The sequence below is a fragment of the Salmo salar genome, chromosome ssa18 (genome assembly GCF_905237065.1).
Source record: "Salmo salar chromosome ssa18, Ssal_v3.1, whole genome shotgun sequence".
NCBI lineage: Eukaryota > Metazoa > Chordata > Actinopteri > Salmoniformes > Salmonidae > Salmo > Salmo salar.
In genome coordinates, this window is record NC_059459.1 from 67,958,739 (window position 1) to 67,986,432 (window position 27,694).

Here is a 27,694-nt window from a genome sequence, read left to right on the forward strand (position 1 = left end):
ATCACATTTATTTTGGGTTGATGGGCAGACTTGAGGTGTGTGTGTGTGTGTGTGTGTGTGTGTGTGTGTGTGTGTGTGTGTGTGTGTGTGTGTGTGTGTGTGTGTGTGTGTGTGTGTGTGTGTGTGTGTGTGTGTGTGTGTGTGTGTGTGTGTGTGTGTGTGTGTGTGTGTGTGTGTGTGTGTGTGTGTGTGTGTGTGTGTGTGTGTGTGTGTGAGAGAGATTTTTATTGTTTATTTCACTTTTGTATATTATCTACTTCACTTGCTTTGGTAATGTTAACATATGTTTCCCATGCCAATAAAGCCCCTTGAATTGAATTGAAATGAATTGGATTGAGATCTCAGTCCCTCCTCTCATCACAAGTAAAGAGTCAGTCAGAGAAAGTGGATCCACACTGCAGCCAGGAACAGACACACACTGTTTCACTGATTCTGGGGGAATTTACTCAGCTAGCTTTACACAGTCAGAGTAGAATAGTATGTACTCACATTAGATAGTCTAAAATCACAGAGACACATAAGGAAAATATTTCCCCATCTGTCTGAAAATTTTCACAGCTTTTGTGTACTCCGTCTTCAGGGTTGGGTAGATTACTTACTAAATGTAATCTGTTACTAGTTACCTGTCCAAAATTGTCATCAGTAAAGTAACTTTTGGATTGCCCAAACTCAGTAATGTAATCTAATTACATTCAGTTACTTTTAGATTAAGGCATTAGAAGAAGATAAAAATGTATCTTACCAATTTAACCACATCTATTGCAGGATAAATCAATGTTAAAGTTTACATAGCTGGCAATATATGGATGTTACATTTCATTTTTTGGGTTGGTTATGTAGGCTTCTTCTAACCCATCGCTTTCTACTACATATAATAATATGATAAAATGATATCTTTACATTAAAAACCAAAGTCTGTCAGAATTCCAGTCAATCCAATAAATGTTATGCCCCTTGATCTTCAAGAATAGGACTTGGAAAGAGTCAAGTATAGATTAGCCAAGTTGTTTAACCTGAGCATGACCCCAAAACTAAGGACTTATTAGCCAGCCCTACTCTGTTGTTTAGGATTTTGTTGTCATGGAGGACTGATTGGGCTCATTGATTCGAGTTGAAAAATGTATTCTGCGCTCACGGAATGGCATGCTTTTAGCACTACTGAAAAATGAATGTCATATACTGCATTTGCTATAGGCCTTTTGTTTACCTTTTTGTTGGTGACACTTTGATAACTTGATAATGTGCAGCTGTTTAAAGGGCAAATCCATAGATGAAACGATAACAAAATGTTTGCCCCGCCTCTGTTTTGGTAATAAACTGAGGGATGGGCTTGGAGAAATGTAACCACTCTAATATTAATAGACAGAGCTATGGATGCAAGGACTGACCATTCATGATATCAAAAGGATTGTTTTATGAGACTATACGATGTTTGTTTACATTTACAATGTTTACAAACATCGGAGAAAAACAAGCTTATATGTTTGGTTCTCATGGAGAGTGACAGTTGAACTAAACTTATAAGGCATTTATAAGTTATACTCTTCAAGTATCAATGTATATATATAATTTATAAGTCCAAAATGGATGTAGCAACTACAGATTGCCTCTCTCAGTCTATCAAAAGTGTGCAAGTTAGAGCATGTGTCCATTAGGCCTATGGATTTTATTTATCAGCATGAATTAGATTTAGCAATAAAATCCCCACTTTTATTCCATAGGCTGGGATCTGCACTATGCAGATGTTGCAAGAGTGCATTTTCCTGCTCTTTTCCCACGATCCATACACACACATTTGGTGTGTCATCATAGTGGTCTCTGACTTGTGGTCAGACTTTCTCAGGTGGAACAAACTTGAAATTGCCCCTTTTTTCAATGCTGATTTGAATGTCATTGAGAAAACAGAGAAGTGTCAAAGATGTTTTGATTACAATATTTTTGCTGGTAACGTACAGGATTTCAGTTACCTTTTTTTTGTAATCCCTTACATGTAACGGATTACATGTAGTCTGTTACTCCCCAACCCTGTCTGTCTTCCCCAGTGAGAGAAGTTGAGCCTGAAACCCTATTCCCACAGTAGAGAGAGGTTGAGCCTGAAACCCCATTGATACAATAGAGAGGTTGAGCCTGAAATCCTATTCACACAGTAGAGAGGTTGAGCCTGAAACCCTATTCACACAGCAGAGAGGTTGAGCCTGAAATCCTATTCACACAGTAGAGAGGTTGAGCCTGAAACCCCATTGACACAGTAGAGAGGTTGAGCCTGAAACCCTATTCACACAGTAGAGAGGTTGAGCCTGAAATCCTATTCACACAGTAGAGAGGTTGAGTCTAAAACCCTATTCACACAGTAGAGGTTGAGCCTGAAACCCTATTCACACAGTAGAGAGGTTATGTCTGAAACCCTATTCACACAGTAGGGAGAGGTTGAGCCTGAAACCATATCCACACAGTAGAGAGAGGTTGAGCCTGAAACCCTATTCACACAGTAGAGAGGTTATGTCTGAAACCCTATTCACACAGTAGGGAGAGGTTGAGCCTGAAACCATATCCACACAGTAGAGAGAGGTTGAGCCTGAAACCCTATTCACACAGTAGAGAGAGGTTGAGCCTGAAACCCTATTCACACAGTAGAGAGGTTGAGCCTGAAACCCTATTTACACAGTAGAGAGAGGTTGAGCCTGAAACCCCATTCACACAGTAGAGAGGTTGAGTCTGAAACCCTATTCACACAGTAGAGAGATTGGGTCTGAAACACTATTTGTGACGTTACAGCCTTATTCTAAAATATATATATTTTTTAAACGTTCTCATCAAACCACAAATAATATCCCATAATGCTAAAGAAAAATACGTTTTTTTCAGTTTTTTGCAAATGTATACATTTTTTGCAAATTTAAATTTAAAAAACGTCAACATCACATGTACATAAGTATTCAAACCCTTAACTCAGTACTTTGTTGTTGTCGCTGCACAGCTATTTTCAGGTCTCTCCAGAGATGTTCGATCGGGTTCATGTCCGGGCTCTGGCTGGGCTGCACATGGACATTCAGAGACTTGTCCCGAAGCCACTCCTGCATTGTCTTGGCTGTGTGCTTAGGGTTGTTGTCCTGTTGTTGGTGAACCGTCACCCCAGTCTGAGGTCCTGAGCGCTCTGGAGCAGGTTTTCATCTCTCTGTACTTTGCTCTGTTCATCTTTCCCTTGATCTTAACTAGTCTCCCAGTCCCTACCGCTGAATAACATCCCCACAGCATGATGCTGCCTTTGTTTCATCAGACCATAGAATCTTTTCTCATGGTCTGAAAGTCCATTGGCAAACTCCAAGTGGGCTGTCATGTGCCTTTTACTGAGGAGTGGCTTCCATCTGGCCACTCTACCATAAAGGCCTGATCGGTGGAGTGCTGCAGAGATGGTTGCCCTTCTGGAAGGTTCTCCCATTTCCACAGATGAACTCTTGAGCTCTATCAGAGTGGCAATCAGGTTCTTGGTCACCTCCCTGACCAAGGCCCTTCTCCCCCGATTGCTCGGTTTGGCCAGGCGGCCAGCTTTAGGAAGAGTCTTGGTGGTTCCAAACTTCTTCCATGTATGAATGATGGAGGCCACTGTGTTCTTGGGGACCTTCAATGCTGCTGACATTTTTTGGTATCTTTTCCCCAGATCTGTGCCTTGACACAATCCTGTCTCGGAGCTCTACGGACAATTATTTCGACCTCATGGCTTTGTTTTTGCTCTGACATGCACTGTCAACTGTGGGACCTTATATAGACAGATGTGTGTCTTTCCAAATCATGTCCAGTCAATTGAATTTACCACAGGTGGACTCCAATCAAGTTGTAGAAACATCTCAAGGATGATCAATGGAAACCTGGATGATCAAAGATGCACCTGAACTCAATTTCGAGTCTCATAGCAAAGGGTCTGAATAGTTATATAAATAAGGTATTTATTTTTTATACATTTGCAAAAATGTATACAAAACCTGTTTTTGCCATGTCATTATGGGGAATTGTGTGTAGATTGATGAGGAAAGGTTTTTATTGAATCCATTTTAGAATAAGGCCGTAACGTAACAAAATGTGGAAAAAGGGAAGAGGTCTAAATTCTTTCCGAATGCACTGTACACAGCAGAGTAGTACACTATATAGAGAATTAAGGTGCCATGTTGGACGTAGCCAGAGAGAAAGCTGCTCTTTGACCACCGCTTGCTACCCACAACACACACAGCTTGCCTGTGTTGAATGACCCCAGAGGTTTAGTCAGTGTGGTGAAACACATAAATGTTGATGACTCATCATGTGGCGATGGCTTCCAGTTTATGTTTGTGTCTCTCCTCCAATCAAATCACAGCTATCTGCATCCTGCCGTGTCTGAACGGCGGGCGGTGCACGGCACCCTACCAGTGCGAGTGTCCCACGGGCTGGACGGGGACGCGCTGTCACAGTGGTAAGTATGTGAGAGTGTGTCACAGCGGTGGGTGTGTATGTGTAACAGTGTAGGTTCTGTCCCTCTCTTCGCCCCAACCTGGGCTCGAACCAGGGACCCTTGCACACATCAACAACTGACACCCACGAAGCATCGTTACCTATCGCGCCACAAAAGCCGCGGCCCTTGAGGGGAAACCCTACTTCAAGTCTCAGAGCGAGTGACGTCACTGATTGAAACGCTATTAGCGCGCACCACCGCTAACTAACTAGCCATTTCACATCGGTTACATATGTGTTGTCTTAATTTGTCGGTGAGGAGTGTGTGTGTGCGTTTGTGTTTGTTTCACAGTGGTGAGTGTGTGTGTGAGGTGCTCATTGATGTGAGACACAGCTGTATCCCTAATTTATTTCCTCCTGAGAGGGTTTCCACTTTGTGACTACAATATAAGCATACTTACCTACAGTAGGGGCCTTAGCTTGTGTGGAATGCTTAATAGGACTTTTGTAAGGAAAATATTATCTTGTGGCCTCTAGGGAGATGGGAGATAGGGATAGGGACGTCACCAGGTTGTCACTGATAAAAGCAGTGAAGCAAAAATCATTAAACGAAGCTTTTGAAATAGGCTTAAAAAAATAAAGCTGCAGATATTTTAGGAAGTTCTTACTTTGAGCTGTCCCAAAACTACTTCAGTTACCAGATAACTTTGAGTTTTCTTAAAACACTTTTTCTTAAAAGAAGTAATAGGAGTTTTTTCCCCCACACCTCATAGTTAGGATGGAGACCTTGTAGCTGCTTAGAATAAATGCAGTATTGTGTTCTAGGCTGGTAATGATTTGTCAGACTCCGGAGCCTCGAAGCTGTAAAACCGAGAATAACAACAAAATCAGAAGACATTGCAACCCGTTACTCCCACTGACCTTTGTCAATATCACCTGATAAATTCAAGGCGACAATGTTATTGAGAGCAGTAGCAACATATTTGCAGTTCTCCATGCTAACGTTATATTTCAGAAAGAAACTGCAGTAGAAAGGATTATCTACACATAACGAGCAGCTCATTTTATAGACCCAAGATGCTACACCACAGAACAATCTGAAAATCGTCTCTCGGCATGTCCAGCTCACTCATTATCTCAGCCAATCATGGCTAGTGGGTTCCTGTCTTTATCTTTGGCTAAACCAACTAGGCTCATAATTTAACAAATGTATTCGTATTTACAGATGGCATAAACGTTTGTTATTAAGTCACATGAAAGTTCACATGTTGGAGAAGGCATTTCTGCCAAAAAACGCATTTTGATAAAACAATTACGTTGAAATGGCTCTCCTGTGAAGTCGTGACTTGTGACATCTGCCTAGTTTCCTGAATCGAGCCACATATGGACAGGAATGAAGGGGGAATTTTAAGTGACATCAGGGAGAGAATGAATGATCCGACGTACTTATCCATCATTTCTCTGTCAGCGTGCGTCATACTGTAGGCTACTGTTGCCGTAGTAATGTCACACACACGTCTGTGACAACCGAGCTTTTGCAGTGACAGGCATTGCTCTTAAACAGAGTCCAAAGCAACCACTACCATCATCGTAGAAGCATGGACTGAAACATGACCCTTTCCTATAGACAGACTACCTCTTGGATTGTTAGGCATACTGTTCAATTCAATTCCATACAACTTTATTAATCCCCGAAGGGCAGTTAGAAGGGCCTCGTCAGTGAGTGGCAACAACATAATATCTACTGTACAGTATGCCAGTGTGCTTTGGTTCTCTCAGACATGATGACATCATTTGTTGACGCAGTAATACTGAAACAAAGCCACTAATACCTTTCTTCTCCTTTTCTGTTCAATCATGACCTCCTTTCTGTTTGAAATAAATGTTTGTATGCATTTCAGGAGAATATGGATGTGGAAAACACCATTTTGATAGTGTTTCCCTAGAAAAAAGGTGAGACCAAGTTATTCTGCCCAGAGGGAAGACTGCATTGCCAGTTCGCCTGAGTAATCAAGGGTTCTACCAGGAAACATCTGTTATTATGAGGAAGTCTTGTAGATGAGATTCTGACTCTTACTGTCACGTCCTGACCATAGTCAGTTGTTATTTTCTATGGTAGAGTAGGTCAGGGCGTGACAGGGGGTTTTTGTCCGTTTTTGTATTTCTAGGTTAGTTTTTCTTTGGCATGACCTCCAATTAGAGGCAGCCGGTTGTCGTTGTCTCTAACTAGAGGCCATATTTAAGTTGATGTTTGTCCCACTGGTGTTTTGTGGGTGATTATTTTGTGAGTAGTGTATGCCTGCTCTGCGTCACGGCTTTCTTATTTTGTATTTCAAGTGTATTGGTTATTGCAGTTAGTTTCACGATTTAATAAAAGATGTGGAACTACGATCACGCTGCGTATTGGTCCGATCCTTCTGAAAGCCCTGACAGAGATCACCCACCACAAGAAGGCCAAGCAGCGTGCGCTGACTGGGAGGACGAGCTGGACCGGGGAGAATCAACGACAGAAGCCCGAGAGGCAGCGGCAATAAAAGAATTGGGGGGGTGGCACACGGAGAGATTGGCGAGGTCGGGGTTGAGACCTGAGCCAACTCCCCATGCTTACCGTGGGGAGCAAGTGACCGAGCAAGCACCGTATTATGCGGTGATGCGCACTGTGTCGCCGGTGCGCACTCACAGCCCGGTGCGCTCGGTGCAAGCTCCTCACAGTTGCCGTGCTAGAGTTGGCCGTCAGCCAGGAAGAAGTGCGCCGGCTCAGCGTGTCTGGTCTCCAGTGTGTCTCTACGGCCCAGGTTATACTGCGCCTGCTCTACGCACGGTACCCCCGTTCACCAGCGCAGTACAGTTCGTCCCGTGCCAGCGCCCCGCCCTTGCTGGGCTACAGTGACCATCCAGCCAGGATGGGGTGTGCCAGCTCTGAGCTCCAGACCTCCGGTGCGCCTCCGTGGCCCAGTGTGCCCTGTGCCTGCTCTGCGCACCCAGTCTCCTGTGTGTCTCCCCAGTCTGGTGAGACCGGTTCCAGCTCCCCGTAGGAAGCCTCCAGTGATGATCAATGGTCCGGAGCCTCCAGCGATGCTCCTCAGCCCGGAGCCTCCAGCGACGCTCCTCAGCCCGGAGCCTCCAGCGACGCTCCTCAGCCCGGAGCCTCCAGCGACGCTCCGCAGCCCGGAGCCTCCAGCGACGCTCCGCAGCCCTGAGTCTTCAGCGACGGTCGGCAGTTCAGAGCCTCCGGCGCTGATCCGTGGTCTGGTTCCTCCGGCGACACAGAAGCGGGGGGATCAGCGGGCGGTGTGAGGGCTACGTCCCGAACCAGAGCCGCCACCATGAGTAGATGCCCACCCGGACCCTCCCCTATAGGTTCAGGTTTGCGGCCGGGAGTCCGCACCTTTGGGGGGGGGGGTACTGTCATGCTCTGACTTGAGAGAGTCGTTTTTCTCTGTTTGATTAGGTCAGGGTCTGACATGGGGTGGGCATTCTATGTGTTTTATGTCTATGTTGTTTTTGTATTTCTTTGTTGGGCCGAGTACGGTTCCTAATCAGAGGCAGCTGTCTATCGTTGTCTCTGATTAGGAATCATACTTAGGCAGCCTGTTCCCCACCTGTGTTTGTGGGTTATTGTTATTTCTGTGTGTGTACGGCACAGTGCGTTACGTTTCTTGCTGCGTACCTGTTTATTGTTTTGGTTTCGGTTTCCCTCAATAAAGATGTGGAATTACCGGCACGCTGATCCTTGGCTCCTTTATGACAGGGAATTTGAAGATTCAGAACGTGACACTTACTGAAAGTGTGGGTGTGTGTGTCCACACCTTCTCCTTGTTACTCATTTAGTCAAAGGCAGGGGTGCAACTTTCACATTCTGAAATTGTGATACAAAACGAGGCAACAGTGTGCTTTTGGACCATGCAGATGCCTCCGAGCGGTCGGGTAGGCTGTCTGGAGTAAAAAAATTATTATGTTCCCCCAACTTCTAAAACCAAAGTTGCTCTCCTGGTCAAAGGCAATAACTGCCTCAGCCTTAGGATAGTTCTTGGTCAGGTGCATGCAAAGCTGATAGACCTGAGAGAGAGAGAGTGTGTGTGTGTGTGTGTGTGTGTGTGTGTGTGTGTGTGTGTGTGTGTGTGTGTGTGTGTGTGTGTGTGTGTGTGTGTGTGTGTGTGTATATGTTGAATGGTTTACGGTTGTATTGACAGTGTGTGTGTGTATATGTATATATATGTTGAATGGTTTACGGTTGTATTGACAGTGTGTGTGTGTATATGTATATATATGTTGAATGGTTTACGGTTGTATTGACTGTGTGTGTGTGTATATGTATATATATGTTGAATGGTTTACGGTTGTATTGACAGTGTGTGTGTGTGTATATATGTATATATATGTTGAATGGTTTACGGTTGTATTGACAGTGTGTGTGTATATATGTATATATATGTTGAATGGTTTACGGTTGTATTGACAGTGTGTGTGTGTGTGTGTGTACATATGTTGAATGGTTTACGGTTGTATTGACAGTGTGTGTGTGTGTGTGTGTACATATGTTGAATGGTTTACGGTTGTATTGACAGTGTGTGTGTGTGTATATGTATATATATGTTGAATGGTTTACGGTTGTATTGACAGTGTGTGTGTGTATATATGTATATATATGTTGAATGGTTTACGGTTGTATTGACAGTGTGTGTGTGTATATATGTATATATATGTTGAATGGTTTACGGTTGTATTGACAGTGTGTGTGTGTATATATGTTGAATGGTTTACGGTTGTATTGACAGTGTGTGTGTATATATGTATATATATGTTGAATGGTTTACGGTTGTATTGACAGTGTGTGTGTGTATATATGTATATATATGTTGAATGGTTTACGGTTGTATTGACAGTGTGTGTGTGTATATATGTATATATATGTTGAATGGTTTACGGTTGTATTGACAGTGTGTGTGTGTCACGTCCTGACCAGCAGATGGAGCTAGTGTTTTAGTTTTGGGGTCAGGACGTGGCATGTTTCTATTGGTTAAATGTTGGGTGGATGATTGGGACTTCCATTTGAAGGCAGGTGTGTATAGTTGCCTTTGATTGGAAGTCCTATATAGGTGTGTGTGTTTTTCTTTGGGGTTGTGGGTGGTTGTTTTTTGCACTGCGTTTCTAGACTGCAGAACTATAGCTGTTGTCACTTTGTTTGAATTGTTAAGTGGATACTCTACTCCTTTATTTTAATTAAAGATGAGTATTCACATACCTGCTGCGCCTTGGTCCATTTCTACAGAAGACAGCCGTTACAGAACCACCCACCAAAGGACCAAGCAGCAGAAGAGGAGGAAGCCACAGGAGAGAAAAAGGGAGGAATGGACATGGGAGGACGTCCTGGACGGCAAGGGAGCCTACACCTGGGAAGAGATCCTGGCCGGAAGGGATCGCCTCCCATGGGAACAGGTGGAGGCACTCAGGAGAGTGGAGGCAGCTGGACAGAGGAACCATCGGGAACGTTACGCTGGAACACGGTTGGCTAGGAAACCCGAGAGGCAGCCCCAAGATTTTTTTTTGGGGGGGGCACACGGGTAGCTTGGCCAGGCCAGGGAGGAGCAGTAAGCCAGCTACCCGTGACTACAGGGAGGTGCGTACGAGGTGGAGGGCGCCATGTTACGCTGAGGTATGCACCATCTCGCCTATACGGACGCACAGCCCAGTTCGCCCAGTACCAGCGCCCCGCAGGTGCCAGGGCAAGGTGAGCATCGAGCCGGAAGGGGGGATGCCAACCCTACAATCAAGACCGCCAGCGCGCCCTTTCGGTCCGGTGTTTCCCGCCAGACGCACTAGCATGGAGGTGCGTGTCTCCAGGCTGGCACGTCCTATACCAGCCCCATGCATCAGGAGTCTAGTGTGTCAACCCAGCCTCGCCAGTCAACAGTCACCAGAGCTGCCCGCCAGTCAACAGTCGTCAGTGCTGCCCGCCAGTCAACCATCACCAGAGCTGCCCGCCAGTCAACAGCCGTCAGAGCTGCCCGCCAGTCAACAGTCGTCAGAGCTGCCCGCCAGTCAACAGTCGTCAGAGCTGCCCGCCAGTCAACAGTCGTCAGAGCTGCCCGCCAGTCAACAGTCGTCAGAGCTGCCCGCCAGTCAAGTCGTCAGAGCTGCCCGCCAGTCAACAGTCGTCAGAGCTGCCCGCCAGTCAACAGTCGCCAGAGAGGTCAGACTGCCCTGAACTGCCGGAGTGGCCAGACTGCCCTGAACTGCCAGAGTGGCCAGACTGCCCTGAACTGCCGGAGTGGCCAGACTGCCCTGAACTGCCGGAGTGGCCAGACTGCCCTGAACTGCCGGAGTGGCCAGACTGCCCTGAACTGCCGGAGTGGCCAGACTGCCCTGAACTGCCGGAGTGGCCAGACTGCCCTGAACTGCCGGAGTGGCCAGACTGCCCTGAACTGCCGGAGTGGCCAGACTGCCCTGAACTGCCGGAGTGGCCAGACTGCCCTGAACTGCCGGAGTGGCCAGACTGCCCTGTTCTGCCAGAGTGGCCAGACTGCCCTGTTCTGCCAGAGTGGCCAGACTGCCCGGATCGGCCAGAGTGGCCCTCCTGTCCTCCGGCCCAGCCCGAGTGGCCCTCCTGTCCTCCGGCCCAGCCCGAGTGGCCCTCCTGTCCTCCGGCCCAGCCCGAGTGGCCCTCCTGTCCTCCGGCCCAGCCCGAGGGGCCCTCCTGCCCTCCGGCCCAGCCCGAGGGGCCCTCCTGCCCTCCGGCCCAGCCCGAGGGGCCCTCCTGCTCTCCGGCCCAGCCCGAGGGGCCCTCCTGCTCTCCGGCCCAGCCCGAGGGGCCCTCCTACTCTCCGGCCCAGCCCGAGGGGCCCTCCTGCTCTCCGGCCCAGCCCGAGGGGCCCTCCTGCCCTCCGGCCCAGCCCGAGTGGCCCTCCTGCCCTCCGGCCCAGCCCGAGTGGCCCTCCTGTCCCCCGGCCCAGCCCGAGTGGCCCTCCTGTCCCCCGGCCCAGCCCGAGTGGCCCTCCTATCCCCCGGCCCAGCCCGAGGGGCCCTCCTGTCCCCCGGCCCAGCCCGAGGGGCCCTCCTGTCCCCCGGTCCAGCCCGAGGGGTCCTCCTGTCCCCCGGCCCAGCACGAGTGGTCCGTCTGCCAGGGTCAGCCCAAGTGGCCCATCTGCCCGGCGCAGTTAGCAGCGCCACCGAAGTGGGCTACGCCAACAGTGGAGCAAGGTCCACGCCCTGCACCTGAGCCACCTCCAGGATAGGTGGGTTGGGGAGGGAGGGTGTAGCACAGTGCCGTCGGTGACGGCAGCCACCCTCCCTTCCCTCCCTTATTGTTTTAGGGTTATTGTTTATGGGTTTTGTGTTGTTTTTTGTTGTTGTTGGTAGGTGCATTCCGGGGTCTGCACCTTGAGGGGGGGGTACTGTCACGTCCTGACCAGCAGATGGAGCTAGTGTTTTAGTTTTGGGGTCAGGACGTGGCATGTTTGTATTGGTTAAATGTTGGGTGGATGATTGGGACTTCCAATTGAAGGCAGGTGTGTATAGTTGCCTTTGATTGGAAGTCCTATATAGGTGTGTGTGTTTTTCTTTGGGGTTGTGGGTGGTTGTTTTTTGCACTGCGTTTCTAGACTGCAGAACTATAGCTGTTGTCACTTTGTTTGAATTGTTAAGTGGATGCTCTACTCCTTTATTTTAATTAAAGATGAGTATTCACATACCTGCTGCGCCTTGGTCCATTTCTACAGAAGACAGCCGTTACAGTGTGTGTATATGTTGAATGGTTTACGGTTGTATTGACAGTGTGTGTGTATATATGTATATATATGTTGAATGGTTTACGGTTGTATTGACAGTGTGTGTGTGTGTATATGTTGAATGGTTTACGGTTGTATTGACAGTGTGTGTGTGTATATATGTTGAATGGTTTACGGTTGTATTGACAGTGTGTGTGTGTATATATGTATATATATGTTGAATGGTTTACGGTTGTATTGACTGTGTGTGTGTATATATGTATATATATGTTGAATGGTTTACGGTTGTATTGACAGTGTGTGTGTGTGTGTGTGTGTGTGTGTGTATATATGTATATATATGTTGAATGGTTTACGGTTGTATTGACAGTGTGTGTGTGTATATATGTATATATATGTTGAATGGTTTACGGTTGTATTGACAGTGTGTGTGTGTATATATGTATATATATGTTGAATGGTTTACGGTTGTATTGACAGTGTGTGTGTGTATATATGTATATATATGTTGAATGGTTTACGGTTGTATTGACAGTGTGTGTGTGTGTATATATATGTATATATATGTTGAATGGTTTACGGTTGTATTGACAGTGTGTGTTTTCACAGCGGTGTGCTCGTCGTCCTGTCTGAACGGTGGGAGGTGCATCAGGCCTAACAGGTGTCACTGCAGTCCAGGGTGGAGCGGGCACGACTGCTCTAGGTGACAAACCACACACACACACACACTACCAGACCACTCTGTACTACTAGACCACTCTGTACTACCGGACCACTCTGTACTACCGGACCACTCTGTACTACCGGACCACTCTGTACTACCGGACCACTCTGTACTACCAGACCACTCTTTACTACCAGACCACTCTGTACTACCAGACCACTCTGTACTACTAGACCACTCTGTACTACCAGAGCACTCTGTACTACCAGAGCACTCTGTACTACTAGACCACTCTGTACTACCAGACCACTCTGTACTACTAGACCACTCTGTACTACCAGACCACTCTGTACTACTAGACCACTCTGTACTACTAGACCACTCTGTACTACCAGACCACTCTGTACTACTGGACCACTCTGTACTACCGGACCACTCTGTACTACCGGACCACTCTGTACTACCGGACCACTCTGTACTACTAGACCACTCTGTACAACCAGACCACTCTGTACTAATAGACAACTCTGTACTACTAGACCACTCTGTACTACTAGACCACTCTGTACTTCTAGACCACTCTGTACTTCTAGACCACTCTGTACTACTAGACCACTCTGTACTACTAGACCACTCTGTACTACCAGACCACTCTGTACTTCTAGACCACTCTGTACTACTTGACCACTCTGTACTAACAGACCACTCTGTACTTCTAGACCACTCTGTACTTCTAGACCACTCTGTACTACCAGACCACTCTGTACTACTTGACCACTCTGTACTACCAGACCACTCTGTACTAACAGACCTCTCTGTACTACTAGACCACTCTGTACTACTAGACCACTCTGTACTACCAGACCACTCTGTACTTCTAGACCACTCTGTACTTCTAGACCACTCTGTACTACTTGACCACTCTGTACTACCAGACCACTCTGTACTACCAGACCACTCTGTACTACTAGACCACTCTGTACTACTAGACCACTCTGTACTACCAGACCACTCTGTACTTCTAGACCACTCTGTACTTCTAGACCACTCTGTACTACTTGACCACTCTGTACTACCAGACCACTCTGTACTACCAGACCACTCTGTACTAACAGACCACTCTGTACTAACAGACCACTCTGTACTACCAGACCACTCTGTACTACTAGACCACTCTGTACTACCAGACCACTCTGTACTACCAGACCACTCTGTACTACCAGACCACTCTGTACTACCTGACCACTCTGTACTACCAGACCACTCTGTACTACCAGACCACTCTGTACTACTAGAGCACTCTGTACTACTAGACCACTCTGTACTACTAGACCACTCTGTACTACCAGACCACTCTGTACTACTAGACCACTCTGTACTACTAGACCACTCTGTACTACCAGACCACTCTGTACTACCAGACCACTCTGAACCTCTAGACCACTCTGTACTACTAGACCACTCTGTACTACCAGACCACTCTGTACTACTTGACCACTCTGTACTACTAGACCACTCTGAACCTCTAGACCACTCTGAACCTCTAGACCACTCTGTACTACCAGACCTCTCTGTACTACCAGACCTCTCTGTACTACCAGACCACTCTGAACCTCTAGACCACTCTGTACTACTAGACCACTCTGTACTACCAGACCACTCTGTACTACCAGCCCACTCTGTACTACTAGACCACTCTGTACTACCAGACCACTCTGTACTACTAGACCACTCTGAACCTCTAGACTTTTCTGTACTTCTAGACCACTCTGTACTACCAAACCACTCTTTAGTACTAAACCAGTCTGTACTACTACACCACTCTGTACTACTACACCACTCTGTACTACTACACCACTCTGTACTACCAGACCACTCTGTACTACCAGACCACTCTGTACTACCAGACCACTCTGTACTACCAGACCACTCTGTACTACTAGACCACTCTGTACCACCAGACCACTCTGTACTACTAGACCACTCTGTACTACTAGACCACTCTGTACCACCAGACCACTCTGTACTACCAGACCACTCTGTACTACCAGACCACTCTGTACTACCAGACCACTCTGTACTACCAGACCACTCTGTACTACCAGACCACTCTGTACTTCTAGACCACTCTGTACTACCAGACCACTCTGTACTACTAGACCACTCTGTACTACCAGACCACTCTGTACTACTAGACCACTCTGTACTACCAGACCACTCTGTACTACTAGACCACTCTGTACTACCAGACCACTCTGTACAACTAGACCACTCTGTACTACTAGACCACTCTGTACTACCAGACCACTCTGAACTACTAGACCACTCTGTACTACCAGACCACTCTGAACCTCTAGACCACTCTGTACTACTAGACCACTCTGAACCTCTAGACCACTCTGTACTACTAGACCACTCTGAACCTCTAGACCACTCTGTACTACTAGACCACTCTGTACCACCAGACCACTCTGTACCACCAGACCACTCTGTACCACCAGACCACTCTGTACTACCAGACCTCTCTGTACTACCAGACCTCTCTGTACTACTAGACCACTCTGTACTACCAGACCACTCTGTACTACCAGACCACTCTGTACTACCAGACCACTCTGTACTACCAAACCACTCTGTACTACTAAACCACTCTGTACTACCAAACCACTCTGTACTACCAGACCACTCTGTACTACCAGACCACTCTGTACTACTAAACCACTCTGTACTACTAGACCACTCTGTACTACCAGACCACTCTGTAATACTAGACCACTCTGTACTACTAGACCACTCTGTACTACCAGACCACTCTGTACTACCAGACCACTCTGTACTACTAGACCGCTCTGTACTACCAGACCACTCTGTATTACCAGACCACTCTGTACTACTAGACCACTCTGTACTACCAAACCACTCTGTAGTACTAAACCACTCTGTACTACTAGACCACTCTGTACTACTAGACCACTCTGTACTACTAAACCACTCTGTACTACTAGACCACTCTGTACTACCAGACCACTCTGTACTACCAGACCAGTCTGTAGTACTAAACCACTCTGTAGTACTAAACCACTCTGTACTACTAGACCACTCTGTACTACTAGACCACTCGGTACTACTAGACCACTCTGTACTACCAAACCACTCTGTACTACTAGACCACTCTGTACTACTAGACCACTGTGTACTACTAGACCACTCTGTACTACCAGACCACTCTGTACTACCACTCTGTACTACTAGACCACTCTGTACTACCAGACCACTCTGTACTACTAGACCACTCTGTACTACTAGACCACTCTGTACTACCAGACCACTTTGTAGTACTAAACCACTCTGTAGTACTAAACCACTCTGTACTACTAGACCACTCTGTACTACTAGACCACTCGGTACTACTAGACCACTCTGTACTACCAAACCACTCTGTACTACTAGACCACTCTGTACTACTAGACCACTCTGTACTACCAGACCACTCTGTACTACCACTCTGTACTACTAGACCACTCTGTACTACCAGACCACTCTGTACTACTAGACCACTCTGTACTACTAGACCACTCTGTACTACTAGACCACTCTGTACTACCAGACCACTCTGTACTACCACTCTGTACTACTAGACCACTCTGTACTACCAGACCACTCTGTACTACTAGACCACTCTGTACTACTAGACCACTCTGTACTACTAGACCACTCTGTACTACCAGACCACTTTGTACTACTCGACCACTCTGTACCACCAGACCACTCTGTACCACCAGACCACTCTGTACTACCAGACCACTCTGTACTACTAGACCTGTCTGTACTACCAGACCACTCTGTACTACCAGACCACTCTGTACTACCAGACCACTCTGTACTACCAGACCACTCTGTACTACTAGACCACTCTGTACCACCAGACCACTCTGTACTACTAGACCACTCTGTACTACTAGACCACTCTGTACCACCAGACCACTCTGTACTACCAGACCACTCTGTACTACCAGACCACTCTGTACTACCAGACCACTCTGTACTACCAGACCACTCTGTACTACCAGACCACTCTGTACTTCTAGACCACTCTGTACTACCAGACCACTCTGTACTACTAGACCACTCTGTACTACCAGACCACTCTGTACTACTAGACCACTCTGTACTACCAGACCACTCTGTACTACTAGACCACTCTGTACTACCAGACCACTCTGTACAACTAGACCACTCTGTACTACTAGACCACTCTGTACTACCAGACCACTCTGAACTACTAGACCACTCTGTACTACCAGACCACTCTGAACCTCTAGACCACTCTGTACTACTAGACCACTCTGAACCTCTAGACCACTCTGTACTACTAGACCACTCTGAACCTCTAGACCACTCTGTACTACTAGACCACTCTGTACCACCAGACCACTCTGTACCACCAGACCACTCTGTACCACCAGACCACTCTGTACTACCAGACCTCTCTGTACTACCAGACCTCTCTGTACTACTAGACCACTCTGTACTACCAGACCACTCTGTACTACCAGACCACTCTGTACTACCAGACCACTCTGTACTACCAAACCACTCTGTACTACTAAACCACTCTGTACTACCAAACCACTCTGTACTACCAGACCACTCTGTACTACCAGACCACTCTGTACTACTAAACCACTCTGTACTACTAGACCACTCTGTACTACCAGACCACTCTGTAATACTAGACCACTCTGTACTACTAGACCACTCTGTACTACCAGACCACTCTGTACTACCAGACCACTCTGTACTACTAGACCGCTCTGTACTACCAGACCACTCTGTATTACCAGACCACTCTGTACTACTAGACCACTCTGTACTACCAAACCACTCTGTAGTACTAAACCACTCTGTACTACTAGACCACTCTGTACTACTAGACCACTCTGTACTACTAAACCACTCTGTACTACTAGACCACTCTGTACTACCAGACCACTCTGTACTACCAGACCAGTCTGTAGTACTAAACCACTCTGTAGTACTAAACCACTCTGTACTACTAGACCACTCTGTACTACTAGACCACTCGGTACTACTAGACCACTCTGTACTACCAAACCACTCTGTACTACTAGACCACTCTGTACTACTAGACCACTGTGTACTACTAGACCACTCTGTACTACCAGACCACTCTGTACTACCACTCTGTACTACTAGACCACTCTGTACTACCAGACCACTCTGTACTACTAGACCACTCTGTACTACTAGACCACTCTGTACTACCAGACCACTTTGTAGTACTAAACCACTCTGTAGTACTAAACCACTCTGTACTACTAGACCACTCTGTACTACTAGACCACTCGGTACTACTAGACCACTCTGTACTACCAAACCACTCTGTACTACTAGACCACTCTGTACTACTAGACCACTCTGTACTACCAGACCACTCTGTACTACCACTCTGTACTACTAGACCACTCTGTACTACCAGACCACTCTGTACTACTAGACCACTCTGTACTACTAGACCACTCTGTACTACTAGACCACTCTGTACTACCAGACCACTTTGTACTACTCGACCACTCTGTACCACCAGACCACTCTGTACCACCAGACCACTCTGTACTACCAGACCACTCTGTACTACTAGACCTGTCTGTACTACTAGACCACTCTGTACTACCAGACCACTCTGTACTACTAGACCACTCTGTACTACTAGACCACTCTGTACTACCAGACCACTCTGTTCTACTAGACCACTCTATTCTACCAGACCTCACAGTTCTACTTGATCACACACAGCTCAAAATATGTCAGGAACATCTCTAGTCAGGAATGACAAATCATAACATTAATAATGCTCATAAGGAAATCATTATATCTTCCTGTGACGCTCGTCGTAAGGAGTAGACCAAGGTGCAGCGTGTTGAGTGCTCAAGATAAATATTTATTAAACTCAGAACACTAAAGCAAAACAACAAATAACGGAAAACGACCGTCACGTTCTGCAGGCTTTACAGAGCTGTGCAAAAACACGATCCCACAAACCCAGGTGGAAAAAAACCCTACTTAAGTATGATCTCCAATGAGAGACAACGAGGACCAGCTGCCTTTAATTGGAGATCATCCCATACAAACCCAACATAGAAATAGAAAACTAGAACCTGAACATAGAAATAGAAAAACACCCCCTGTCACGCCCTGACCAGTCTACCATAGAAAATAACAGCTTACCATGGTCAGGATGGGACACTTCCCCTTTTCCTGAATGAGGCCTAGTTTGTGTCTGTGTCATCATTTGAAGGAAACCCTAGTACAGCAATACAAAGTGACCTACTATATAATCTCTCTGTAATGTGAGGCACTCTCACCAGACCTAGGCTCAAACAATATTTGAAATAATTGAAAATACTTTACCGGCAGTGCTTGATTGAGCTTGCCTGGCTTAATCAACCACTAGAATAGTCCCAAAACTGCAAACCCACCCATGGCACTATTAACAGGCTTAAGCAGACACTCAAAGTATTTGTAAGGTTTCATGTAGTATTTCAACCCAGGTCTGTGTCTCAGCTCAGCTCTCCCTCTCTGTCTGTTGGAGTTGGGCCAAGGTATTGCTGGACAGAGAGGCTCAGTACTAACTGGACACATACAGTGCATTCGGAAAGTATTCAGACCCCTTCCCTTTTTTCACATTTTGTTACGTTACAGCCTTATTCTATAATGGAATGAATAAAATAAAAAATCCTCATCAATCTACACACAATATCCTGTAATGACAAAGCGGAAAAAGGTTTTAAGATTTTTTTGCAAATTTCACACAAATAAAAACCAGAAAAAACTTATTTACGTAAGTATTCAACCCTTTACTTTGAGACTCGAAATTGAGCTCAGGCACATCCTGTTTGCATTGATCATCTTTGAGATGTTTTTCAACTTGATTGGAGTCCACCTGTCGTAAATTCAATTGATTTTACATGATTTGGAAAGGCAAACACCTGCCTATATACAGTAAGGTCCCACAGTTTACAGTGCATGGCAGCGCAAACACCAAGTCGTGAGGTCGACGGAACTGTCGGTAGAGCTCCGAGACATAATTCTGTCGAGGCACAGATCTAGGGAAGGGTAGCAAAACATTTCTGCAGCATTGAAGGTTCCGAAGAACACAGTGGCCTCCATCATTCTTAAATGGAAGACGATTGGAATCACCGAGACTCTTCCAAGAGTTGGACGCCCAGCCAAACTGAGCAATCGGTGGAGAAGGGCCTAGATCAGGGAGATGACCAAATACCCGATGGTCACTCTGACAGAGCTCCAGAATTCCTCTGTGCAGATGGGAGAACCTTCCAGAAGGACAACCATCTCTGCAGCACTCCACCAATCAGGCCTTTATGGTAGAGTGGGCACACGGAACCCACTCCTCAGTAAAAGGCACATGAGAGCCTGGAGTTTGCCAAAAGGCATCTAAAGGATTAGAAACAAGATTCTCTGGTCTGATGAAACCAAGATTGAACTCTTTGGCCTGAATGCCAAGCGTCACTTCTGGAGGAAACCTGGCACCATCCCTACGGTGAAGCATGGTGGTGGCAGCATCATGCTGTTGGGATGTTTTTCAGTGGCAGGGACTGGGTGACAAGTCAGGATCAAGGGAAAGATAAACAGAGCAGAGTACAGAGAGATCCTTGATGAAAACCTGCTCCAGGGCGCTCATGACCTCAGACTGGAGTGAAGGTTAATATTCCAAGAGGACAACGACCCTAAGCACACAGGCAAGACAATGCAGGAGTGGCTTCGGGACAAGTCTCTGAATGTCGTTGACTGGCTCAGCCAGAGCCCGGACTTGAACCCGATCGAACATATCTAGAGATAGCTGTGCAGCGACGCTCCCCATCCAACCTGACAGAGCTTGAGAGGATCTGCAGAGAAGAATGGGAGAAACTCCCCAAATACAGGTGTGCCAAGCTTGTAGCATCATACCCAAGAAGACTCGAGGCTGTAATCGCTGCCAAAGGTGCTTCAACAAAGTACTGAGTAAAGGGTCTGAATACTTATGTAAATGTGATATTTCATTAATTTTTTTATATATATATATATATTCAATTGTTATTTCCCCTCAACAATCTACACACAATACCCTATAATGACAAAGTAAAAAACTGTTTTTTACTTTGTCATTATAGGGTATTGTGTGTAGATTGATGTACAGTATCTGGCTGACTGCACCACTCTAACAGAGAAAGCTCTCCTAATCTGACTGAACATCTAGGTAAAGATAGTGTCAGGAATTTATATTTATTTCCAATGTACTGCAAAACTCAAGGCTGACAGATATAACTGAATGAGAAAACCTCTCTCTCACTTCTGATTGGACTCATTTGGCCATTTGGCTATGAGCCACACTGCAGGGCTATCCATCCATTGTGATGCCACTTTTTTTTTGCCTACTCTCTCACTGGGAAAACAGCCAACTGGGCTTTTTCAAACCCCAACAGTCAGATGAAAACAGGCCGGCACCGAGTAGTTTATAACTACGGGACTAATGGCAATGTTTTCTACATTTAAAATATCAAGCCAGGAATAAAAGGTTTTCAAAATGACAAATGATTTAGTCTAATAGTCTTTTTCATTTTCTCTCAACTTTACAGGAAAAGGAAAACAGGATATTTTAATATTTAAGTCCATTCAACGTGAAAGAAGATTTCGCTCTCCATGAAGGGAATTTTGTGTAATTATTTCATAATTGTAAACCATGAATTCTGTCCCCCTCCCAGGGAAACAAAAACAGATACATTTTGTAAAATAAAGCTGTATTTTTTCATATATAAAATGAACAGTATTAAATATGCTGCTATACTTGTACGATGTGTAAAAACGATGTGATTGTCCAATGTATATGTGTAAACTATTCTCACGTTTTTATTAAAGCATAAAATACAACTGAATCGGTTCCATTCACTCCAACTATATGTTCCTCAATGTTTTTCAGAGCCAAGCCTATGTGAGCAAGTGAATGGCATCAGATTGCTCTATCGTATGATTAGCTGATATGTTAAAAACCTAAGTGTTTGCAAGATGGCAGGTGTCTGCAATGTAGTTGGGCTGGAACGCCACTAGTATCTCATCTCTGTTGTTGGGTGTTGTGACACTAAGGCATGTCTGGTGCCGGCAGTGGCTCTCTCCATGCCTTTACTATAGTTCCCTAATGATCCTTCTAGAATCAGTGTGCCAGTAGCATACCACCCTGCATCCCACTGCTGGCTTGCTTTTGAAGCTAAGCATGGTTGGTCCCTGGATGGGAGACCAGATGCTGCTGGAAGTGGTGTTGGAGGGCCAGAAGGAGGCACCCTTTCCTCTGGTCTAAAATAAATATCAGTGATTGGGGACATTGCCCTGTGTAGGGTGCTGTCTTTCGGATGGGATGTTAAATGGTGTCCGGACTCTCTGTGGTCACTAAAGATCCCATGGCACTTATTGTAAGAGTTGGGGTGTTAACCCTGGTGTCCTGGCTAAATTCCCAGTCTGGCTCAGATACCATTGTCACCTAATCATCCCCAAATTATAATTGCCTTGTTCATCCCCTCTCCCCTAGGTCATTGCTGTAAATGAGCATCTGTTCTGTCAACTTACTAGGTTAAATAAAATATTCATAGTGCTTTAAGATGGATGTGAGAGTCAATGTTGCTTTAGATTGCGTCTAAAGGGCTCTATTCAATCAGATCTGCAGAGGTTGTTTTGGCGTGGAGGTGAAACTGCGTTAGAGCTGCTAAATCCACATGCGGTTCCTGGCATTATACCTAATGGGGACATTGCCATTGGCTGCACAGCGTCACATTAAGCGAAATTCAAATGCAGCCTTGTTTACAAGTTCAAACACTGGAATGTGAGATGTAGGCTAATCTACACCTCAATTACGATGATAAATTCTAAATCATTTAATATGTGCATAATTTCTATATAGCCTACACTTTTTCGTTCTGAAAGTCTAACACGACTGGGATGGGTGTAGCGTCGTGACAAGGACTAAGACGGCGCCAATGCAGTTACACCTCAGACGTCAGCTATGCGGGTGTGGGCTATGGCTTGGTCTGAATCGATGCCTGAAAGCATTCTCCCTTTACTGTAGTTACATGAGGCCTTCTAGTCAAGACATGATGCTTTAGAATGTATAGAATCTTAGAGACTACACATTTCTAAGCTATACTTTCGTACCTACTAAATCTAGATTAACATTAGGCTATAAAACACACCATGCAAATGGGACGCATGCTCAATTCTAGTCTAGGAAGTTAAATATACAGTTGACTACCGCGCCATGAAGAGTAGTGCAACCCTAGTCCATTAACTCATCCCCAAAAAACTATTTAGGGAACTCATACCAGACATCAGCATTCATCTTCATTTATTGAATCCACCCACTTCAACAGAACAGTCAAAATCCCAACAGCATTGCTCTAATATATAAAAACACATCTAAAATATTATGGTCCTTTTCAAAAATGGAGATAAATTCCTGACCTGAATAAGAATGACTAATACACCGGAGGAATTAGAGGCATGGTTTAGTATTAACATTTAATAAAAATAAAAAACCATTTTGAATTAAAACTGAATGTTTTGTTGTGCATATGGTGGAATCTGGTCCTTCGAGAGGGAATTGGACTATAGTGGAATTATTCCTTCCAAGAGGGAGTTCGGTCTTTAGATGGTTGGTGGTGGCGTTTGTACAGCGTCAGTGCAGATGTGCGTGTGGGTCAGCCTCTTCCTCATGACCTCAGAGCGTTGACCTTCTCCTCCAGTTTGGCTTCGTTGGACCCAGAGAAATCGTCCACCTGGGAACGACACCACGAGGGATTCTAATATCACTTTCAACGTACCACAATAACGTTCAAAAACATAGGCTGGTACAGCGGTACAGCCGACTGTTATACTAAATATAATACAGTCTTTGGCCCGAGAGGGAAATCAGTTAAAGTGACCATCAGTTAAGTGTTACTCCTTTTATTATTATTTATAAAAAGGAAAAGATTCATTACAAGAAAATACCCACCTTTTTCTCATTCTTGTAGAAATGGAACGTCGGCATGCATTTGATGTCACAGTGTTTGGCCACATCCTATAGAAGGAGAGGCAGAGTGAAGGGGGATTAATATGTAGACCAAACAAGCAATATATCATGACAGATCAACCAATAGAGGCCAAGTCTTTGAAAGCTGCATGGTTGATGATGGTGATGGAGTCTGCTGATGATCTTATAGCCACTGGACTTCTCTTCCACTCTGTGTAGCAGACACTTGACTGATGCTTCATCAGGTCTGGGCGCCAGAAAGAGCACCACTCACAGTTCAGAATAGTAGCCAGTCGTCCTCACTACGAGCCCTCTGCCTCAGCATTCCTCTACTGCATCTCCCATTCCTCTCAAATCCCTGTTGTACGTTTTTTCTTTTTTAATGGCTATTAGGAGCCATACTAAAAAGGTACAGTAGTAGTGTAAATAAACCGGCTCCCTCTATAAAAAGCACATTGATGTGGTTGAGTATCACCCAGTAAGGAAGGCCTTAGTTAGGACAAACCTGTCCTGCCTAACTGACTGGGCAAATCGCCTCAAGCCTTCTGTAATAATATACAAGGGAAAAGCAGAAGAGCAGGTCTTGGAACCCCCCCCCTGTGTACACCCGGCCACACAGTAGTCTACATGACTGCATACTATATGACCCAACGCAGACAGCTGAAATAACAAAAACACCCAACGTGAAGCCACTTCCCGTAGCCACAGCAACAAAGTCACACAATTGGATAGTAACCCTTCACCTGAAAACTGCCGACCAGCCAGACAGTCGGCTCTTCTACTGACCCCACTTTCCTAACCAAAGTATTCTCTCGAGTCTTGTACTTCAAGAGATAGCCTCATGGTGTTTCCCAATAGATCTACATACATTTGAGGTCTAGTCAATGTTAGGCAAGCCATCCATCTTTACAAAGAGTTCTGTATTCAAATACACCAACTGGACTGTTTGTACTAATTCACAGGAAATCTGATAACGTCCCATTTCATCACTTCAACGTTCAGTACATAATGTCCAAGCACTTTCAACAAGAACAATTGTTCAATGTTTGTGGAACACACACACACACACACACAACTGACTCACCGCTGCCTCGTCCACGTCCACCTTGAGGAAAACCACATTCTTGTTCTCTGGTTTTTCCGACAGCCCCTGTAGAGGAGCAGAGAGAGGTTAAACGGCAAGGGTCAGCAAGACAGCCCCAATGGGAAAACAGGTCTAGCAGTGTACTGCTGGCTCAACTAGAATTCCAAAATTCTATTAGCTTCCCCAAAATCCCCAGGTTTTCCAGAGATCCTGGTTCGAAGATTCCCGGAACCGGAGGAGAGGGGGGGAATCCAGAATCCTACAACCAGGAAACTTGGGAATTTTGTAACCCTTAACTCAACTAGATGAGTCAGACACAGCAGCTCATGTATCCACCTGTCTATTATTGACCCAGTACTGTCCTTCTAGATAGAGACATACCATACAAGGGGTATTGATGGAGGACGCACACCATAGGTTGACTCACATCTCCACTTGAATGCTATGTAACGCGAGTATTGACCCAGTTTTCCATTTTAAAAAGTTTACGGCAAGGCCCTTCTTAACAACCCTGCTCTGCCTCAGTGGCCTTATGGCTGATCATCTCAGCATTGTTCATTAGCATTCTGTTTACAGTTTATATTAAGGGCTCTTCACTTGATAAGTGCAATGTTCCAAGTCCTAGGAGGCTTCCTCAACGGTTGCCAAGACGACATGGCCACCACAACACAGGCTACATCCTAAATGGCATCCTATTCCCTAGTTATGGCACTACTTTTGACCAGAGTCCTATGGGCCCTGGTCAAATGTAGTATACTATGTAGGGAATAGGGTTTGCACACAGTTTTTTTGTCTTCCATAATATCTCTGGCTCAGACCATCCAACCCCTTCAGACTCCCCCTACTTGGCATTGAGGCCTCTCACAGGAGACCATCTGACAGCTATAGCTAGCAGGGTGCATCTTAACTAGACTAGGCACAACTGGGCCTGTATTCATACAGCATCTCAGTGGGAGAGCTGATCTAGTAACATCCACCCTGTCCTTGTAATCATCTACTGCATCTTGCCTATGCCGTTCGGCCATCGCGCATTCATAGATTTTTATGTACATATTCATTCCTTTACACTTGTGTGTGTATAAGGTACTTGTTGTGAAATTGTTAGGTTAGATTACGTGTTAGATATTACTGCATGGTCGGAACTAGAAGCACAAGCACTTCGCTACACTCGCATTAACATCTGCTAACCATGTGTATGTGACATAAAATGTGATTTATTGATTATGATCTAAAAATGGAGAACTGATCCTAGCTCAGCACTCCAAGTCTAAGACGCTTTATGAATACGGGCCCTAGAGCAAGATCAGAAACTAATCAGAAGAACCTTCCCGCGTGAATAATGATACAGCTAAGCTAGGGAAGTTGAGTGTTGGACCACTCACTTTGAAGAAGGGCGCGATGTTTTTGCAGGGGCCGCACCAGGAGGCTGTGAAGTCTACTACCACCAGCTTGTCTCCCGCTTCCTTCAGGGCACTGAAGAAGGAATCCTACAGAACAATAGAGAATACTTTATTAATAAACTGTGAGGAAGATCCTACAGAACACATTATTGTCCATCCACAATGAGAATGACAAACATAGAATATGTTATTGGCCATCAACAAGGTCTGGCATCATAAGAATATAATACTTTATTGGTTGTTATGAACATGATAGTGGTTTATAGGACCTTGTTTAGCGTGAACAGGACTTTGGTAAACTATCACACACACGATGATTGACAGGGGGCACTGTGTTGAAGCCGTCCCTCACGTTGTAAAAAAATATTTAGGAAGCTATAGAAATGCATTTATTCATGTCTACATTTGTTTTTGACACATGTATTATATTATTCGCACACCTAAATGTATACTTTCAAATTATATGATCTGACCTAAACATACAAATAAAAATATATTCCTTAAAGTATGTTTTCAGATTACTAATGTTACCGTCCCTACTACAACAACTTAAATACCTGTCATTTTGTCCTTTAAATACTATAGAATTGCATTAATTCCTATGAAAGAGTTCCTACTGGGGAGTGCCAACATGGCCGACCAGTGGCTTCAAAACCTCTTAACGGCCAATACATAACCGCAATCCGTGGTTTATACACATCACTGCCCGGGACTGATTCCAACTGCTCAACACTTAGAACATTGCAACCATGATGATGCAACACAGCCCATTAAAGTCCAGGTTATCTGGAATTTAAACACTAACTGGGACGGTAGCGATTTAGCCGGCAAGTTAGAGGTGATTGAAAACGTTTGCCTAGTCCAGATAAGCCTAGCCAGTTAGCTGCATGTTAGGAATGAACATTCGATGACAGGCGCAGCGGCGTGAACGTTATTAACGCTTCAAAACCCCCAAACTGAGTTAGGATGATCAATCAAAAGAGCTATGCACGAAGCAAAAACATGTCTTACCTTATCTTCAATTTCGAGAATCATGTTGATGGTGCTTTATTGGCGGTCTGTTACAACACAATAGTAAGCTCCTGTGACAGCAAGCGGCTTTCAGTGTGTGAAGTGACGCCGCCGGGTTTATAAAAGCCGCGCATAAGCCCTGCCCCTCGTGGGCGATCCACGAGTCACCTGCTTGATGGGGATGACAATAGAAACATTATAGCAGCTGCTTAATGCAATGCAAATGATACATTTTCATATTTTATGTGTAGATTAGGCTATTTCTCAAGACTGCAAATGACTTGGGTCATTCAAATGCATGGAATACTT

General features: G+C 45.5%; 2 protein-coding genes across 4 annotated transcripts in view; one reads left to right on the forward strand and one right to left on the reverse strand.

The window, feature by feature from the left end:
* LOC106577822 (sushi, von Willebrand factor type A, EGF and pentraxin domain-containing protein 1) overlaps positions 1-21,767 on the forward strand; it is a 192,705-nt gene extending 170,938 nt beyond the window's left edge. For all 3 annotated transcript variants that reach the window (XM_045701416.1, XM_045701415.1, XM_045701417.1), the window contains 3 exons: positions 4,349-4,444; positions 12,759-12,852; positions 21,471-21,767. In XM_045701416.1, the coding sequence (XP_045557372.1) occupies positions 4,349-4,444; positions 12,759-12,852; positions 21,471-21,501 (221 nt within the window). In that variant the 3' untranslated portion in view covers positions 21,502-21,767. The remainder of the gene's footprint in view (positions 1-4,348; positions 4,445-12,758; positions 12,853-21,470) is intronic.
* Positions 21,768-23,207: 1,440 nt separating this feature from the next.
* Positions 23,208-27,529, reverse strand: txnb (thioredoxin b). Its single transcript, XM_014156173.2, has 5 exons — positions 27,386-27,529; positions 26,357-26,461; positions 24,975-25,040; positions 23,873-23,938; positions 23,208-23,654 (listed from the first exon to the last, which is right to left on the reverse strand). The coding sequence occupies exons 1-5, from the start codon at positions 27,407-27,409 to the stop codon at positions 23,589-23,591; spliced, it is 327 nt and encodes a 108-aa protein (XP_014011648.1). The 5' UTR covers positions 27,410-27,529; the 3' UTR covers positions 23,208-23,588.
* Between the last annotated feature and the right edge of the window lie 165 nt (positions 27,530-27,694).

Bases quoted from the DNA above. Each gene is read 5' to 3' on its own strand.
- txnb (XM_014156173.2), bottom strand. From the start codon at position 27,409: ATGATTCTCGAAATTGAAGATAAG. The intron at 25,041-26,356 runs GTGAGTGGTCCA...GCTCCTCTACAG, and splicing joins ACATCGCGCCCTTCTTCAAA to GGGCTGTCGGAAAAACCAGA. The intron at 23,655-23,872 runs GTGGGTATTTTC...TGTCGTTCCCAG, and splicing joins TCTACAAGAATGAGAAAAAG to GTGGACGATTTCTCTGGGTC.